The following is a 17,576-nucleotide window of genomic DNA, read 5'->3' on the forward strand; positions in this document are numbered from 1 at the left end:
AAAAAGCCCTAATCTGTATACCTTACAAAAAGTTACAAATTGTGTAGAATATCAAAAGTAGGGAAAACAAAACACGATGAGGCACACAGTATTATTTAAAAAAAAAAAAAAAAGGTGATTCCTTTTACCACACTAGGTGGTAAAAGTGGCTAGGTGATTAGGACTGTTTCATTCTTCCATGAATGGGAAGTGGAATCTGGTCTGTGTGCATTGATTTTTTCCCATGTTCTTGTCCAGGTTCTCCATTTTCCTTCCACGGTACAAAGTCATGTGGTGTAGCCTGATTGACATTTTCAAACTGACCGTATTGTATGATTGGGTGTGTGAGTGTGTGTGATTGTGGCCGGCAGTAGGTTGGAACCCCCATCCAGAATATACCCAGTCATGTGTCCTAAGTTCCCTGGGATAGGCGTCAAGCTCTCTGCAAACCTGACACAGAATAAGTGGCATAGATAATGGATGAATGGATGGATGTTACCATACTAAAATGGATTAAGTTGTAATAACTTTTCCTCATCTTATACTCCAAAAGATCTTTCAACAATTACATTTTCTTAATTTTTTAACAACTAAATTAAATAATTTTAACTATGTATTCCAGTTACATTATAGCAGCTGTAAACAGTCATTCCCTTAATATTAAATGTCATGTAAATTGGAAATGTTTTGTTGTGATGTGTTTTAAATCCATTACAAATGGCTGGTTTTATGTGTGTTTATTATTAGTCTGGTCCAGTAAATGACCTGTTACTACAGAAATAAATATGTATTAGCATAATCGCATTATTATAAACCCTTTATTTAAATTACACCTGGCACTATTGTTAGTTACTGTTACAAATACGTTCAGGTCAAATTAAAATAATAATCTGTATTCAATTATGAGCTTTATAGTTTACATCAATCTATAGCGGCACACATTGTGATTATTTTAAGGCTTTAACTTTACTGTTAAAATATTGCTAAATTTAAGCTTTAGTTTTTGGTTTTCTAGTCATCTTGTGTCTTTATACTGTAGTTTCTCCTTTGTCAGAATGATAAACATTTAATGTATTGTTTGTTTTTAATTGAGTCTGACTTTCACACAGACAAAATAGATGAGTAGAATTAGTCATGCTCAAGCATTTGTTCACAAAAAAATGTAATTTGATAATTAACAACAGTAATCCATGAGGGCAAATGGCCCATTAGTTGTTTAATGTTAAATGCAGCATGCTTTAATGAACATTAAGCACAATCAGCCCTGCATGACTGAATGATTGGAAGGTCATCCACTGCTGTAATGTAATGTTCTAAATGTATGAATAAGCATTCTTTTGTCCTGAGCCAGCCAATACTTCCCGTTATTGACATTAAAGGTCAATGAAGCAAAGAAGCGCAACGTATTTAAGGAGGATGATTTATGTGATTACCAGCAAAACAGCAAGGAGGATATCACTCAAAGCTGGCAACACGCTCAGACAGGTGACCATAGTGAATAAGGATAGATTAAGGCAGAATAAAAGTACTGTATACTATCCAGGAGATCTCTTCTGACCTACTTGTGTGTCAGAAATTACTGTCATGCTGCATTTTATCTAGGACTTTAAAAATGGCATCTGTTGTTGACTTGGCTCATATTTTGAACCTGTGTCTCCATTTATCTTAATTTTATGAAATTACAGCCACTCTATGACTTTAGAGGATAACATAAGAAGAAAAACTGCCCTGGAGGATTTACTTTCCATTAATCCTTCACTTCAGCTTGGCCAAAAAAAAGAACACACTTTTAAAAGTAATACAAGTCCACAATGTCTATTTACTGTATGTTAAAGTTTTCAAGTACTTGGTTTCTGATTTAAACAGATCTAAATTAGTGACCCATACAATTACATTTGAATTAAAAATAGCAATGTGTAATATTCTTACAATTTATTTGGCACTTATCTACACATTAGAGATATGCTTAAGCATTAAATATGATGTTTATTTAGATAAAAATGAATTAAGTTAATAAAAAAGATTACTGCATGAATGAGCAGCATGTTTTCTACATACATTACAGTGTGTTGATGGGCTTATAGTATTTATACATATATGTATTGTTTTTGACTTTATCCTTATCAAATACACTAGCCTTGATCTCCATTTTATGTCATTAGCACAATTTTCATCTCTAAATAAGTATTTTTATCTGGTTAATAATAGCTTTGTATAAAGCACCCTTTGGAATAATTCACAGTTTGTAAGACAGGTATTTATATAAGAATGCTATATTATATATACAATAGGGAAAATAATTATTTGATCCCCTGCAGATTTTGTATGTTATACAGATACAGAGGGGCTATATTTTCTATCCTAGATTTATTGTAAAGGATAGAAACAAAATATCAACCAAAAATGTAGAAAAACCTTGTGATACAAATGTTATAAATTGATTTGCATCTCACAGGGCAAAATAAGAATTTGATTCCCGAGCAAAACATGACTTAGTACTTGGTGGAGAATCCTTGTTGTCAAGCACAAAGGTAAAGTGTTCCTTGTAGTTGGTTACCAGGTTTGCACATATTTAGGAAGGGATTTTGGTCCATTACTCCTCTAAATCCTTAAGGTTTCTTGCCTGTCGCTTAGTAACCTGAAGTTTCAGCTCCCTCCATAAATTTTCTGTAGGATTAAGGTCTGGAGACTGGCTAGGCCACTCTAGGTTTTTTTTTTTCTTTTTTGCCTTGGCAGTATATATCCCTGATCCTTCTTCAGGAGGTTCTCATCTTTTTCAATTCATAGCAGCGTATTGTGTTACCAGTTGTTTGTTTGTTGACAGTGGTTCCAACTTTATGAGATCATTCACAAGCTCCTCCCACTTAGTTTTGGGATGATCCTTCACTTTTCTCATGATCTTCCTTACCCCATGAGATGAAATTTTGCATTATGCTCCAGACCGAAGGTGATTGATGGTTATTTTGTATTTTTTTCATTTGAAAATAATCGCTCCAATAGTTTCAACCTTCTCACCAAGCTTCTAGCTGATGGTCTTGTAGCCCATTCCATGGTGGTGAGGTTTAAATGGAAGATTCTGTATATTTTATACACATAATGAGTTGTTGTTATTGTCTGTTTGGTAGGTGATTAAATACTTATTTTAGTAACTGAAATGCAACTCAATTTATAACATTTATATAATATGTTTTTTTTCTTGATTTTTGTCTCTATCCTTTAAAATAAATCTATGATAAGAAAAAAAATCATAGACCAGTAATTTCTTTGTATGATGGCAAACTGTACAAAATCTACAGGGGGTCTAATAATTATTTTATTTTATATGTTATATTTAATTTATTACTGTATATACTGTAGTGAGTATCATTTTCATTTAAAGACAGTAAAGTATTTGAAATGTGTACAAATGAATGTCTGTAAACTGCAGTGTTCTACATTGTAACATCAGGAGTCTTTTTCTTCTGAGCATATTTTGGAAGGTCGTTCATTAACATCCCTTTTAAATTCATAATTGCATTTTACCCACTCAATTATGCAACTGAAGAATGATGTCTTATAATCCAGACAAAGAAAGAATAAGAAAGCTAAAGAGAATTTAAAGCCACAATTGTGCACTGTGAGAAGAGAAGGAGAGAAAATGAACTGAAAGTCCAGTCAAGCAGTGTAGTAGAATCATTTTAGTATGCCAGCATTGATTTTCCAGTTTAATCTAATTGTTACTTTCAGCTTGACTGGATCCATTAAATAAACTCACTATTGTTTTAGCCTTTTCATTGATTCTTTCAATGGCAAAGTCAAGACACTAAAATTTCCAGCGACAAATAGCGCATGACCTCATCTAACAGCCCTGTCTATATGTGTCAGAAAAGTAGCCCTTTCAATGATATCCTAACTAAACCTCGACTTTGCCTAGCCCAATAACTCTGTGAATTGTTATTTAAGATATTTGATATTAATATCAAATGTAAGGAAGTCTGTAGGGATAATCTATAGAGAACTAAAATAACTAAAGTCAGTATCAAGTCGGAAAAAAAAAGATTAAAATGAACTGTCTGAAATTTTATTGTACCTTATACAAAGTGTCCTAATAAAATTTGAAACCATTTGGAATATGAATATCTGAGTAACTACATGTCCTAGACAAATAAAATTTACCAGGCTTCGCAAAAGCTTCACAAATGTTAAATATGCGCGCTGCTGGTGACACGACACACGTCAAGTCGGTAGTCCAGCTTCCGCTAAACACGTTGTAGCATATCTTGCGTAACATTCTCCAGTGCCTCAATGATTCTCGACTTGATTTCCTCTAGGCTTGTGGGAAGAGGGAGGTAAAGACCAAACCTTTCACAAAGCCCCATAGAAGAAAATCACAAAGGGTCAATTCAGGTGAACGTGATGCCATTTTAACAGCACATTATCACTGGCACGCCCGATCCTAAAGTAAAACATTAAACTTAGTTTGTTTTGACCTAACTCATTAAAATTTTTTGTGAGAATTGGCTAAATTTTTAGACAACGAAATAATGTCAAATTATTTGGGACACCCAGGTAAAATGTATAATACAAGTCAAAAGTTTAGACGCACCTTTATTTATTTATTTTTTTTCTTTCTACACTGAAGGAATCTAAAATATAAAATAAAAAGCTTTGAACAGTTGATATTAAGATGCTACTTTTGCTTTCATAACGGCTCTAATCTGAGGAGCTGGTAATTGGTCATTTCTGAGGCTGGTAAATTAACTCTAAATTAACTTTTTCCTCTGCAGCAGAGGTAAGTTGTAGTCTTGTTTGCCTAGGATAATCTACATTAGAGCCAGTTTTATCATATATAACTAAATGATATATATATATATATGTGTGTGTGTGTGTGTAAGATAACTTCCACATTAATTTTAGTGCCCTTAAAGCATGCTCTTACCTCTTAAATTACGAATAAAATCCTCCAGCATCATCTTGCGGTCAGGCTTGATGTTGGGACTGTACATGTCCGTGTTGAGGAGGATTATGGCAAAGGCTAGAATAAAAATAGTGTCTGGGTTGTGGAACTGCTGCACCACATCTGGATTGCACATGCAGTAGCGCTGGCTAAGAAAAAAAAAAAAAAAGAGATAAATACAAAATTTTAACATTTACTTTTTTGTAGATGTAATGTTACAGTGAACTGTGTATTACAAAAATTATGAGAGCAACAAATAATGCTGAGCAATTTCAATGATGAATAAAATACATACCAGATCAGGTTAGGTGTCATTACAATAATATAGAATTACAGTATTGGAATAAGCATTAACCTGTCCTTATTTTCTATTTGATCGGACTAAACAGGCTGGCCTTGGCTCCCCATGTACATCCGTGAGCCTTGGCCACCCACGACCCTGTGAGCTCACCAGATATCCATCCTTGGATCACTTTTATTACCTGACCACTGCAGCCTGGGTACATCCCACAAGAGCTGCAGTTTTGGAGTTGCTCTGACCCAGTTGTCTAGCCAATTCAATTTGGCCCTTCTCATAGTAGCTACATTTTCATTATCTTCTTACAATGGTGGCTGGAAGTGGGTGGAATATACAGTATTCAGCAGCAAATGAACCTTTTTTTTTTTTTAAGTTGATGTGTTGGAAGCAGAAAAAAAAATCACACGCATTAGAATTTGAGTGACTTTGACAAGGTTCAAAATGCTGCCATTTTGACTTCACTAAGATGTATGACTTATTTCAGCAAATAAGAAAGTGTCTTATCCCAATTCTAGACCTCTCCTTCATGTCTTAGGTTTGTGTGTGTGTAAAAAATCTAATATCTGACTTTAGACATTTCAGACATTTATTCCGGGGATCAGCAATTGTTGGACCTTGTCAAAGACAAAGCATGCACCATTGCTCTTTCATTTTACCACTTTGCGTTAGAGTTTCTTACACTGACAGTAGTGTCTAATTGAGTTCCTGCCTAATTCCCGTTTAATACAATTACAATCATTGATTGGCAATAAGCGTGACAAGGTGGCTTGTTTGCTATGGTTTATATTACGCTGTGATTTCGTTGCTCTTTTCACCTGTCATGGTGTTGGTTAATTACAGTACGTGTTTACAGATTTCTGCCTCACAACGTTTAGTTGTTTTCCATCCAGTTGTTTCTGTTTTAGTGAGCTCATAGCTTTTTTTCTTCTTTTCTATTTTTCCTGATTTATGACTCTTGTCTTTTTCATCCAGTTGTTATTATGGATATTTCTTGTTTAACTCTGTCTCCCTGTTCTATGATGTTTACTAGATGATGACTAAGACGCCCTAACATCCTTACATTTTTTGTTTGTTTAAAAATGGGCTTGGTGCACCTGAGCCTACTGTTCTGAACGTTTCATATTCTGACAATCATTTAATATCCAACCCACCCTGCATGCAACCAGTCTTTAGGAAGTCTTGTGTAAACTCATCGGTTTTAATCGAAGTCCTTTAATATTCCCACATCCTGCATTTTAATATTAATTGTTTGCCTTGTTTAAACACACAGAACTCCATACTGACTCCAAAACAGCATGAAATATGAATACTAGACTGCTTTGTGAACCTTCTGAATTTTAAGGGAGCTCTATTTGCTATTTGTGAAGTGCCGAAGGCTGTGTGCTCAAGCAAAAACTCTAATTTCATGGTAAAAAATCAGAACCTCCAGGTAGAAAGCACCCCCCCTCCCCACCCCCCCAAAGCCTGTGCATACTGAACTAGACGATCAGCGCCTACTTCTCCACAGGCCACAGAGTATAAGTGACTATGCGGAAACATACACACACTTAAAATCCGGCATATCAATGTCGTCTGCACAGCTGTTAGGCAGAAACTTTATTATATAATGTACGATATTGATAATCTATTGTGATTAGTTGTATAGTAAAGTTCATTCTTCACAAAAAAATTTTTTGTTTATCTTTGTTCTTTGGTTTCATGCTAATGAGAAATATGAAGAGCTGGCGGTCGCACTAACTCGTTTATTCCATCTTTCATTAAGATACCAGCTGCTTTGTGCATTGCTGTTTTCTCCTCAGATCCATTTATTCATTTCTTTCTGCCATGGTCTATCCCTCCTCATTTTTTTTAGGAAGGATTTGGCAAAATAGCAAAGGTAGCAGTGGGGGAGGCAGGCAGAGACAGACTGGGTTATGTTATGCAATCGTGGTTATTTATAAACCGGCACCAAACACATTAAAATGAAGCACTACAGGCTCGCAAATGTCACTGCGGTTTCCTGGGTTAAAGAAAACAAAAAGAATTAACTGTTTAATGACTAAAACCACAAAATATGTGCAATTGTGGTCAAATTGGAAAGCTTATTTTAGCATCTTATCATATTTTAGCAACCTTTTAGGATTATTGTTGCATTGAACAAAATGATCTAAAAAAAATAATGGTGAACATAACAGATGTTGTAGCAGACATGTTATGATAAATCTGCAATCACAGAAGGTTATTAAATTCTGTTTATGTTGTCCATCAGCATAGCTTGGGATCATGCAAAAAGAAAAAAAGAAAAAAGAGAGAAACATTCTTTAAAATGAGCTGGAGGTATTAAGAAATTATAATGCAGTGTGTAAAAATGCTGTAAAGTACTGTACGAATGCTTTCAAATATATATAAGTTCATAGTTTATTCTCATCAATTGACAAATTGGAAAGTAAATAAAAAAGATCTAAATCAAGTAAGTATTTGGTGAAACCATCCTTTGCACAAACACACACTCTTGCATAGAGTTTTTGAAGGAACTCAGCAGGTAGGTTGTTCCAAGCAGGTCTTTTGTGGATGTAGGCAGCATCACATCCTTCTGCCTCTTCATGTAATCCCAGACAGACTTAATGATGTTAAGATCAGGGCTCTGTGGGGGCCAAACCATCACTTCCTAGGACTATTTGTTCTTCTCTATGCTGAAGATAGTTCTTAATGACATTAGCTCTATTTTTGGGGTCATTAACCTGCTGAAGAATACATTTGGGACCAATCAGACACCCAGCTGATGCATGATAGATACAAGTATCTGCCTGTATTTCTCTGCATTGAGGACACCATTAATCCTGACCAAATCTCCAACTCTATTTACAGAAATGCAGCCCCAAACTCGTAGGTAACTTCCACCGTGCCTCATTATTGTCTCATTATTGTACAGCTCTCCAGCCCTTCGGCAAACAACCTGCATTCTGGTACAACCAAATATCACAAACTTTTATTCATCAGTCCAGACCACCTTTGCTAAATTTTTATGCATATTCACTTGTTTCCATGTCAGATGTATGGCTCACAATTCGTCCATGGAGACTACTTCCAGCCAGGCTACTCCAGACAGGAGATGGGTCCCACTGGTTTCCATCAGTTCTTTGTTGATGGCGCTGATGGACACATCCTGATGTCGAACAGAAGTAAGCATGATGTGTCCTTTATCTGCTGCATTGTTTCCTAGGCCAATCTTGCATCTCGTTGCTGTGCTCAGTCTTGACATGGTGTATAACCAGTGCCATAAAACTGTTCTCTACAACCTCACCATACACCTGACTCTCATCCACAAAATCCTTGACTTTGTGCAAGTATAATAATTTATGCAGGTTTGAAGCCAAAGAGATGTCACACCAAATATTGATTTAATCAAAGATGTATGACTGCCAGAAATTCATTAGTTGTATTTGATCACAATGGCACTAAATCTGATGCCAGTGAGCCTGTGAGTGTATGTGCTCTTAAGACAAAGAATTCTTTTACAGTTTTATTCGCTGCGACAGCAAAACTTTTCTTAAAATTCTCCCATGCACACCACGTTTGATGCAGCAATTCATGAATTCTTGTTAGTCAAATAGATAAAGCACTAAGTTGACATGATTTGTTTCTGAATTCATATTTATGAGCATTTATTATCTTTAATTATTATACAAGCAAGCTGGCTGACTGAGAAAGGGAGATGTTCTGTGGACTGGCCCATTCATGTAACTTATCCTTGTCTAAAATGCGAAAAATTTGCATTTCTTAAAATCTTATCTCATCATCTATACTGTTTTATCCTATATACAGGTTCACGGAGCCTACCTCAGAAGTTACACTCTGAACAGGGTGACAAGCCATCGCAGAGCACATACACAAACAGTAAACAGGCTCATTCACACAATATGGGCAATTCGGGAACGCTAATTATCCTAAACTGAATGTCTTTGGACTGTGGGAGGAAACCGGAGTAGCCTGAGGTAATCCACTAAGGACAGGGAGAACATGCAAACTCCATGCACATGGAGGCAGGAATCGAACCCAGACCCTCCAGGTGCAAGGCGACAGTGCTAACCACTAAGCCACTGTGTTGCCGCAAATACTTTGCTGTTAAATTAAATTATTTTAAAATAACATAATGCTCATGTCTAAAGTTGAAAGTCAGAGCATTGACACTACAACCATATGTGTTAGATCTTTTTATAATTTATTCTTGGCATGTTCAAGAGATGAGCAACTGAGTTGATCATCGTGACATATTTACAGATGTGTTTCATTAAAATACTGGTAGAAAAGGGGAATGATAAAAGAGCTCTTAACATTATGCTGAACTAGGCTGTGTCTGTCTTTTCAGGTGACTATTATGGACACCCTAAGGCTTGTTGCTGAAGTGACTGATGATGTGCAATGAAAAGCTTTACATTGCAGTTAACAAAGACAACTTTGCATGGCATTCAATGCATTGCAGAATATGTTTTAGGTATTTCAATAAAATTAAATATGTTAAATAGAACTGTATAGTCAGATATGCACAAGTCTACAGCACAATAAACTGTATTGTTAAAAGTCTTGAGCTATTTCTTCATATTCTGCTTCCAAAGAGCCAGACTTTCTTGTATTTTTAATGTAGCCTTGAGGAATAGTTCTTCAGGCTTCCTGGAGGTCTTTTTTGGCTCTCTTTTTCATCAAGTTTTGGCTCTTATTTTTAGTCCAGTCCCTGTCCCAGACCGATTTCAGAGGTTTTTTTGATTGTTAAACCACACAGTGACCTACAGTATAAATCATTTAAACATAAAAAGTAGGAATGCTGAGTGACTGGAACAGACGAGAGGGGAAAAGAGTTTGCTGCTGAAGTAACATAAACCACGATTTACTAACTAACTGAACCACTTTTTAGCCTGTCAAAGTAAAAAAAAAAAAAAAAAAAATCACATTTATTTAATGTAATACGCATAATTCAATTTAATTAAAAGGGGTGGCTTAAGACATATAAAATAAATATTGCTAAAGAAATAGCAAGAGCAACAGCAATTATACAGTCTAATTGGTTACTTAACACTAAATAGTGGACCACAATATTAAGATGCTATTATACTGTATTTTCCAATGTAACTTGTTAAGTAGACGGATTATGCCATAAAAATTTCATGTTTTTTTTCCAGGATTTTTTAATAATATTCCACATTATCCTTGTTTTTACCACCCTTTAGCACAACCTGTACTGATTTCACAGTATACAGCTTTAAAATGGTAAGGATTTATATGGAGATGGGTTCCTCTTTAGCCCTCGTTTCTCTAAAGGCTTCTTGTTGTCTAACGAAGGTTTTTCCTTGTCTTTCTGACTCTTACTTCTGGCTTGCCGATTATAGATCTCAACCTACATCTATATTATTATAAAGCTATTATGAAAATAGACACTAAAGGAAAAATAATAATTAACTCAAACATGGATGAAGAAGATTTTTCTTGCTAGCTGGAATGGAGCTCACTTGCTATTAAAAAATATTTAAAAGTACATTACAGATTATGTAAAACCTTTAATTGACATTTCTTAGATTAAATTAAGTCAGTTGACATGCTGCTAAAGCTCCATTTGCTCCCTGATGTGTCCAGGTGTTTTGATTCCGCTGTGAATTTAATTAAGCAAATGGCGCTACCAAAATAGTATTTTGTTTTTTCATTTGCGTGGATCTAAAATACCACATATCTCTATTTAATTATTAATAAAAAAAATGAAATGATTGAATGAAGGATTTTCTGGCTGCTGGTGGTATTGTGAGTTTTCATGCTGTTTCAGGTGCAGCACCTGTTTCACAGAGTGCTGCTGTCTTAGCATTGTGTATGGAGGTGAGAGAATTGAGTGTGACAGGGCAGTAACAGTGTGTGTGCGTGGGCAGACACACACACATATGGTCTCACCTGAATGCTTCGATGAGCCGCTCCACTTTCTGCGCCTCGCCCTGAACACGAATGTGAGCCTGGAACTTTCGCAGAGCCTCATCCAGCTCCATCCCGGAGAAATCCATTTCATCTACTACACAACTACAGAGCAGAAAGAAAGAAGGGATAACAGGATGAAAGGAAGAAAGAAGGAAAAAAAGAAAGAGGGACAAAGTTAAAGAAAAAAGGCAGTAAAGATTTAGTGTCAAGCAGAGGAAGATGGTTCCTCTTGATTAGTCCTGTCCTCTCTGCCGTCTCCCTAATACTTTGGGTTCATTGGGAGTTGTCGCTTTCTACTTTCTCATTAGGGATTTATGACAGTGGCTGTTGTTAAAAGCGCTATCCAAATAAATTGAAATTGAAGGTGAGCAAAAAGCCTCCCAGACTACTTTCTGTGAATATTAAGAGAAGAGAGGAAAACTGAAAAGAAACCTACAGTATGGTATCACATAAGGTAACTCTCCAAGGATTTAGCAGCGAGCGGTGGTAAAGTTCCCCATGAAAGACACACATAGGAATGAGCTGATAGACTAGGCTAGTATTTCTGTTCATGATTAATAGTAAGAATGGTGTGACTATTACCGACCTACAAACTGAACTTTTGTACTATTATATTAAATATTATATAGTGCTGGCAGCATGGGGGCGTAGTGGTTAGCACTGTCGCCTTGTACCTCGGGGGTCCAGGTGTGTGTGCATGGCGTTGCACGGTCTCCCTGTGCTTCGTGGGTTTTCTCCAGGTACTCCGGTTCCCCCCACAGTCCAAAGACATGCAGATTAGTGTGTAAATGCAAGTGTGAATGTAAAAATGGGAATACCATTGGCTTCTACGGTCATTAGTTGAACAACAGAGGTTCTAGATAGTGCTTTTGGCTAATGCCAAGATACACACTATACCAGTATTCATGCACTTCATTGTACCTGGAGATTAATTACTTAGATCTGAGCAATGGTTTGCTTTTAACATAACTTTTTTGTTTTTTGAATAACAATGCTGAGAATTTGGTGAATATTATTCAGTTGTGAGACGCACACTTGAGCCAATTAGTGTTATTGTCAGTATATAAGTTAAACATACTGTATGTAATGGCACATATATTCAGTCTCCCTAAAGATGTGTAGAGTAAAACATTTCCTCAGTCCATCATACTGCATGTGTATATGTGTGTTGACTAATCAGAATATGCAGAGAGCAGTGCTCAAGAGTACACAGTCTTCCAGATGGAGCAGTGTTTGCTGCGATGTGAATGTGAATGTTATGACAGGCAGATCTGGCCTGTATAAACGAGCCAAGCAGACTGACAGACTGACTCAGCATATGTGCACACAGAAATGTGTATAAAGCCTCCTTAACAGGCCGAACGTGTGTCAGTCTGCTTTGGCACTTTGGTGCTTATGCTGTCTCATGAGTCAGTGTCTTACAAGACAGGCATGAATATACAGGTAAATAAAAGATTCCTGAATATTTCATGATACTGGTAACATTGTGTATGCCTGAAGAATTAATGGGTTAGAATGTTTACATAGCCATGAAGCACAGAAGAAGTGGACGATTTATAAATATTCTATATCTGAAATGAAATCTGTTAAACAATTTCTAATAACTTCCATTTGTACATACGTAAATGTGGCAATGTTAATGTTTTCTGACTGGCTGTTGTAACAGAACGAGCTCACAGGATTGTGGGATAGCTAGGACAACATATGGCATCACGGTGGCTTAGTGGTTAGCACTGTCTCCTTGCACCTCCAGGGAGACCTCGGGGTCTACTGTATGTGCATGGAGTTTGCATGTTCTCCCTGTGCTTGGTGAAGTTTCCTCCTGGTCCTCCGGACTCCTTCCACAGGCAAAAGACATGCAGATTATGCTAATTGGTGTTTCCAAATTGTCCGTAGTGTGTGAATGAGCATGTACGTATATGTGTTTGTCCTGCGATGGATTGGGTGAACACCACCTGGCCCCCACAACCCTGTATACAGGATAAAACGGTATAGACGAATATGGGAATAAATACAGTGGTCACCATTGGGCTCCACGGCCCCTAGTGGGACTACAGAGGTTGGTGCTTGGTGGGTTTCCTCCAAGTCCTCTGGACTTCTTTCACAGGCAAAAGATATTCAGATTTTGCTAATTGGAGTTCCAAAATTGGCCATTAACTGGAGGTCCTACCACGATTGTAAAATGGAAATAAATACAGTGGTCACCCTTGGGCTCCATTGTTCCTTAGTGGGACTACAGAGATTCCTAGATGGATAGATGGGTTGAGGACAAGTTATGACTAGACTATATAAACTAAAAAGAGGTTAAAAGCGGTTTTAAAAATTGTGTCGCAGATTTGACAGATTTGTGTACTTTATTTGCTTTAAACAGTAATGTAAAATGTTTGCATGTTGTCCTCATGCTTGGTGGGTTACATCCGGATACTCTGGTTTCCTCCTACAGTCCAAAGACATGAAGATTAGGCTAATTAGGGTTCCCTAATTGCCCATAGTGTGTGAATAAATGTGTGTATGCCCTGCGATGGATTGGCACCCTACCATCGAGTGAGTGAGTGAGTAAGTGAGTGAGTGAGTGAGTGAGTGAGTAAGTAATGTAAAATGTCTTAATACTATATTGATGGCAATGTGCTTTACATAACATAGGCTGCTTAATATAACAGGATGATCTTTGTGTAGGTTAAGCATAATATCTGGCTACCATCGTGCTACAGCCTCCCCCACAACATTCTTTACCCAGTCATGCTAGTGTGAGTATACTTGCTATGCATGACATAAATGTATAAATGAACCAAAAGAAAATTGACAGTAAACATTTTTACCATCACTAGGAGCTGTTACAGCAGTAAATTGATGAACCATCACCAGGCCCAGGCCCAGGCCCACTGCACACTCACATCTCATTTGCCGAGCATTTTCATACACACCATTATATCATGATGGTTTATTCGACCATGACTCTCACAGTCAGAGAACTCCCATCAGCAGGTTTCGAAATGCTCTCTCAGGGCCTGCAGTGTACCAGTACCATAAGCCTGTATCACACAGAGAGCCCTAAATAGCCGTGAGCTGCTCCTCTGAGTGTAGCTGAAAAGCATATCACTGTGACCAGATGGCAGGGAGCACTTTACCCAGTGGAGTGAAACCAGGATACACATGTTTTTTTTTTTTATTCCCAAGAAATCTGTTCTCCATGTCAGTCATTTCACTTTACCGCCATTTAAAACATCAAGGTCTCCAGGAAAGTTTCAAATTCTTTCTGAAGTCAGAAAAGACAGATAGGGACTCAGTATGTGTGCTGGGGTCAGCCTTTGTACGGAAGAGTCGCCTTGAAAGAGCAAGGGCTTAGCTCCATGGGACACATACAAATGTTGCTGAGGTCTTTTCAGATCTGGTATTTTCTTTGTGGTGCTGTAGAGCTAGACCTGCAGAACAATGATGACAGACTGTGTGTTTGAGAGCAACCATGCCCCAATCAGCCCATTCTCTCCCAATCAAGCGCTGTCATATGAGAGCTCATGCTTTTACAATTCCTCTCACTGTCGCTTTGCTGCATTGGTAACTTTAGGTTAGAGCTTCTGTGTCTAATTTTCTTTACACTTATTTTCTGTCGTTGTTGATTTTTCCAGATAAGAGATATAATGCCAGCATATAGGCTGGTTTGTATATAGACTTTGAGTTAATGGTGTTGGGACTGGTAATCCCTCAGGAGACAAGAAATAAGAGAAGGCTTTTTTTTTTTTTTTACCTCACTGAGGGTGGATGTAGGTTGGAATAGATGAAGCTTATTTAATTTGTTCATTTACTTAACAACAGTAACCAGTTCATCAGCTAAGTTTTTCTTATTTTTCTTATATATTCAGCTAGATTTTTCTTATTTTCCTATATATTTTTTTTTTAAATATTTTTCATATATTGTATATTTTGTATCATACAAATATTTAATTTTTTCTTAGTTAAATTGACTTCTATTTTATTTTTCATATTTATTTCCTAATAATAGTTTTTTATTTTAAGGTCACAGGCGATCGTCTGAGCATTTCACTGCATATCGTACTGTGTATGACTGTGTATGTGACAAATAAAATTAGAAATTTTGAAATTTGATCCTGTTCAGAGTGAGAGGTGGATTACATTATTCACTCTGACTCACTCATTCTTTATACCGCTTATTCTGCACTGGGTCACAAGGCGGGGTACACTCTGCATAAGGAGCTAATCCATCTCAGGGCACAATCTCACACACATATTTACATGACCGAAAATGCCAATTAGACTATTCTGCATGTTTTTGGACTATGGGAGGAAATTGCAGTACCCGGAGAAAACCCACCACGCACAGGGAGAACACAAGGCAGGAATCGGACACCTAACTCTGGAGGTACAGTATCAGTTCATAGTGTTAACCACCACACAAAAATTTTGTTAATTGATTAACAAATAAAATTAACCTAGATTGTCAGAAAATACCGTGGACTGAAGTAAAATGGAGTGCAGGCAGTATTTGATCAACCAATCTGCAGAAGCAGCTGACTTTCATCAGAGTTTCTTTGGAAGTGGGCAGAAATGAGATTAAAAAAAAAAAATTCCACACATCTCTACTTCAAGTAAAAGTTTGGTACACTGGGTTCGTTTTTTAAGCCTGCTTTTACACTCCCACGTGGTACTTTTTACATCATCCTACCTGCACTCTGAAGTTTGAAGATTGGTAAATCTTAAATCTCTCCTTAGCCACCAGAAATGTTCTGTATCTATTCTCCTTCAAATTATTTACTACAAATGGATGTTTCTCTGATCATAGCAAGTAGGCTAGCAGATGTTGACAACAGATGTTGCCTGCCTTTTGTTCTGATTGCTAGAGAAACAATTCTCTGAGGAGGCTAATTATTAAACAACTGTCTAACATTAATAAGTACCGTTTTTAACAAAAAAAAAATCAAATATAGTTAAAAGAAAAAATATTTAATGATTATTAGGATATTTATTGAGATGTCTTTATTTCTTCCCCAACTCCTGCCTGCACTGGATATATAACTTCTCACTAGCATCAATGTAACATCAATCAACATAGATGTACAGTTTCCAGGCAACAGCATCGTAAGTGCAAATGTGAATGCACCTGGCGGAGTGTTTATTTAGGGGCCCTAATACCTGGGCACTTTGTGTGATCGTTTAGGTAGCACTGGGAAAGGTCCAAGGGCCAAAGACAATGCGCGCAAGACCTAATATAGAGGCAAAGACCCAGCAGGAGAGCGGCACCCCACTCTCGGCAGTCCACCATGCTCTCTGTCTCAAATTAAAGTAAAATCACACATAAATCCTGGGTAAGAGTGGCCTCACCCCGGGAGTATATAAACTTTTATTTTTAGTTTCCAGAGACCCCTCCTGTCTTAAGCAGACGGCGGATCACTGTAAGTGTTGTGTTTTTAGTTCTCTTTAGTTTCCTTTAGTTTCCTAATTGATAATCCCATGCTACTGTATGTTTTAATGAGAAGGTCTTCCCATGCATATCATAAGCACTCTTCCAAATTCTAATTTCGCTGTCCCCCTCAGAAGCCCTTCGTAAAAGACCCTTATTAATATTATTCTATCCTGTGGTGGAGCTCTTTAACACGCACCCCGTAACAAGTAGATTATTAAATCCAGCACATTACTGTTCATAACATTGCTTTTATTCAACATTTTTATTTCACTTATTGTGCAAGGTAAACTTCAGGTGGATAACTAAGTACTGCAAAAATGTCAATAACATCTGTTGATTTAAGACACTCACAGTTTGACACATATGCTGTATTGATTTGTAATCTGGCACGTAGTTTAACTGCTCATAACTTTACTTCTACTTAACATTTTGATTTAATTTATGGTGCAGGTTTTACTTCAAGCAAATTCCAAAGTACGGTTTTAAACAGATAATAAATAGAATAAACATACATTAATCTGTCCATTTATCTTTAAAGGTTCAGTTTTCATAGTCTACTTGCCATTTGGAGTTGTTATTTCCGTTTGTTTTTTGTTAGAATTGTGTCTGCCTTTAGGTGCATTACGGACGTTTCTGTGTTTTCCGCATACTCTGTTTATACGCTGTAAACTATCGTGTTGATCAGCTCTGTTGAGTGACATGTATGGCCACACCCACCTCGAGGAAATAAGGGCTATATTCTTTCAAAAAAGCGCTAGATGCTGTGACATCATTTGGCACATAACTGCTTATAACCTTATTTCTACTCAATATTTTGATTTCATTGAAACTTTAGGCAAATACCAAAGGAATAGCAAAGTTTCATTAAATTCTGTCCAGGAAATTTTGCGCTATGCTATGATGAGAATCTGCCTGGACAGACAGACATACTGTATAGACATACAGACATACATTTTTTTAAGACTGGTTTTGGGTCCTTTAATGTATGAAACAAAGAAAAGCTAATTGAA

General features: G+C 36.9%; 1 protein-coding gene across 4 annotated transcripts in view; it reads right to left on the reverse strand.

Annotated features, from left to right (window-relative positions):
* Nucleotides 1–17,576, reverse strand: part of iqsec3a (IQ motif and Sec7 domain ArfGEF 3a) — a 141,427-nt gene that overhangs the window by 31,125 nt on the left and 92,726 nt on the right. For all 4 annotated transcript variants that reach the window (XM_053508453.1, XM_053508456.1, XM_053508455.1 and 1 more), the window contains 2 exons: nucleotides 11,127–11,249; nucleotides 4,898–5,064 (listed from right to left, as the gene is read on the reverse strand). In XM_053508453.1, the coding sequence (XP_053364428.1) occupies nucleotides 4,898–5,064; nucleotides 11,127–11,249 (290 nt within the window). The remainder of the gene's footprint in view (nucleotides 1–4,897; nucleotides 5,065–11,126; nucleotides 11,250–17,576) is intronic.

The sequence above is a fragment of the Clarias gariepinus genome, chromosome 12 (genome assembly GCF_024256425.1).
Source record: "Clarias gariepinus isolate MV-2021 ecotype Netherlands chromosome 12, CGAR_prim_01v2, whole genome shotgun sequence".
In the NCBI taxonomy this organism is placed as follows: domain Eukaryota; kingdom Metazoa; phylum Chordata; class Actinopteri; order Siluriformes; family Clariidae; genus Clarias; species Clarias gariepinus.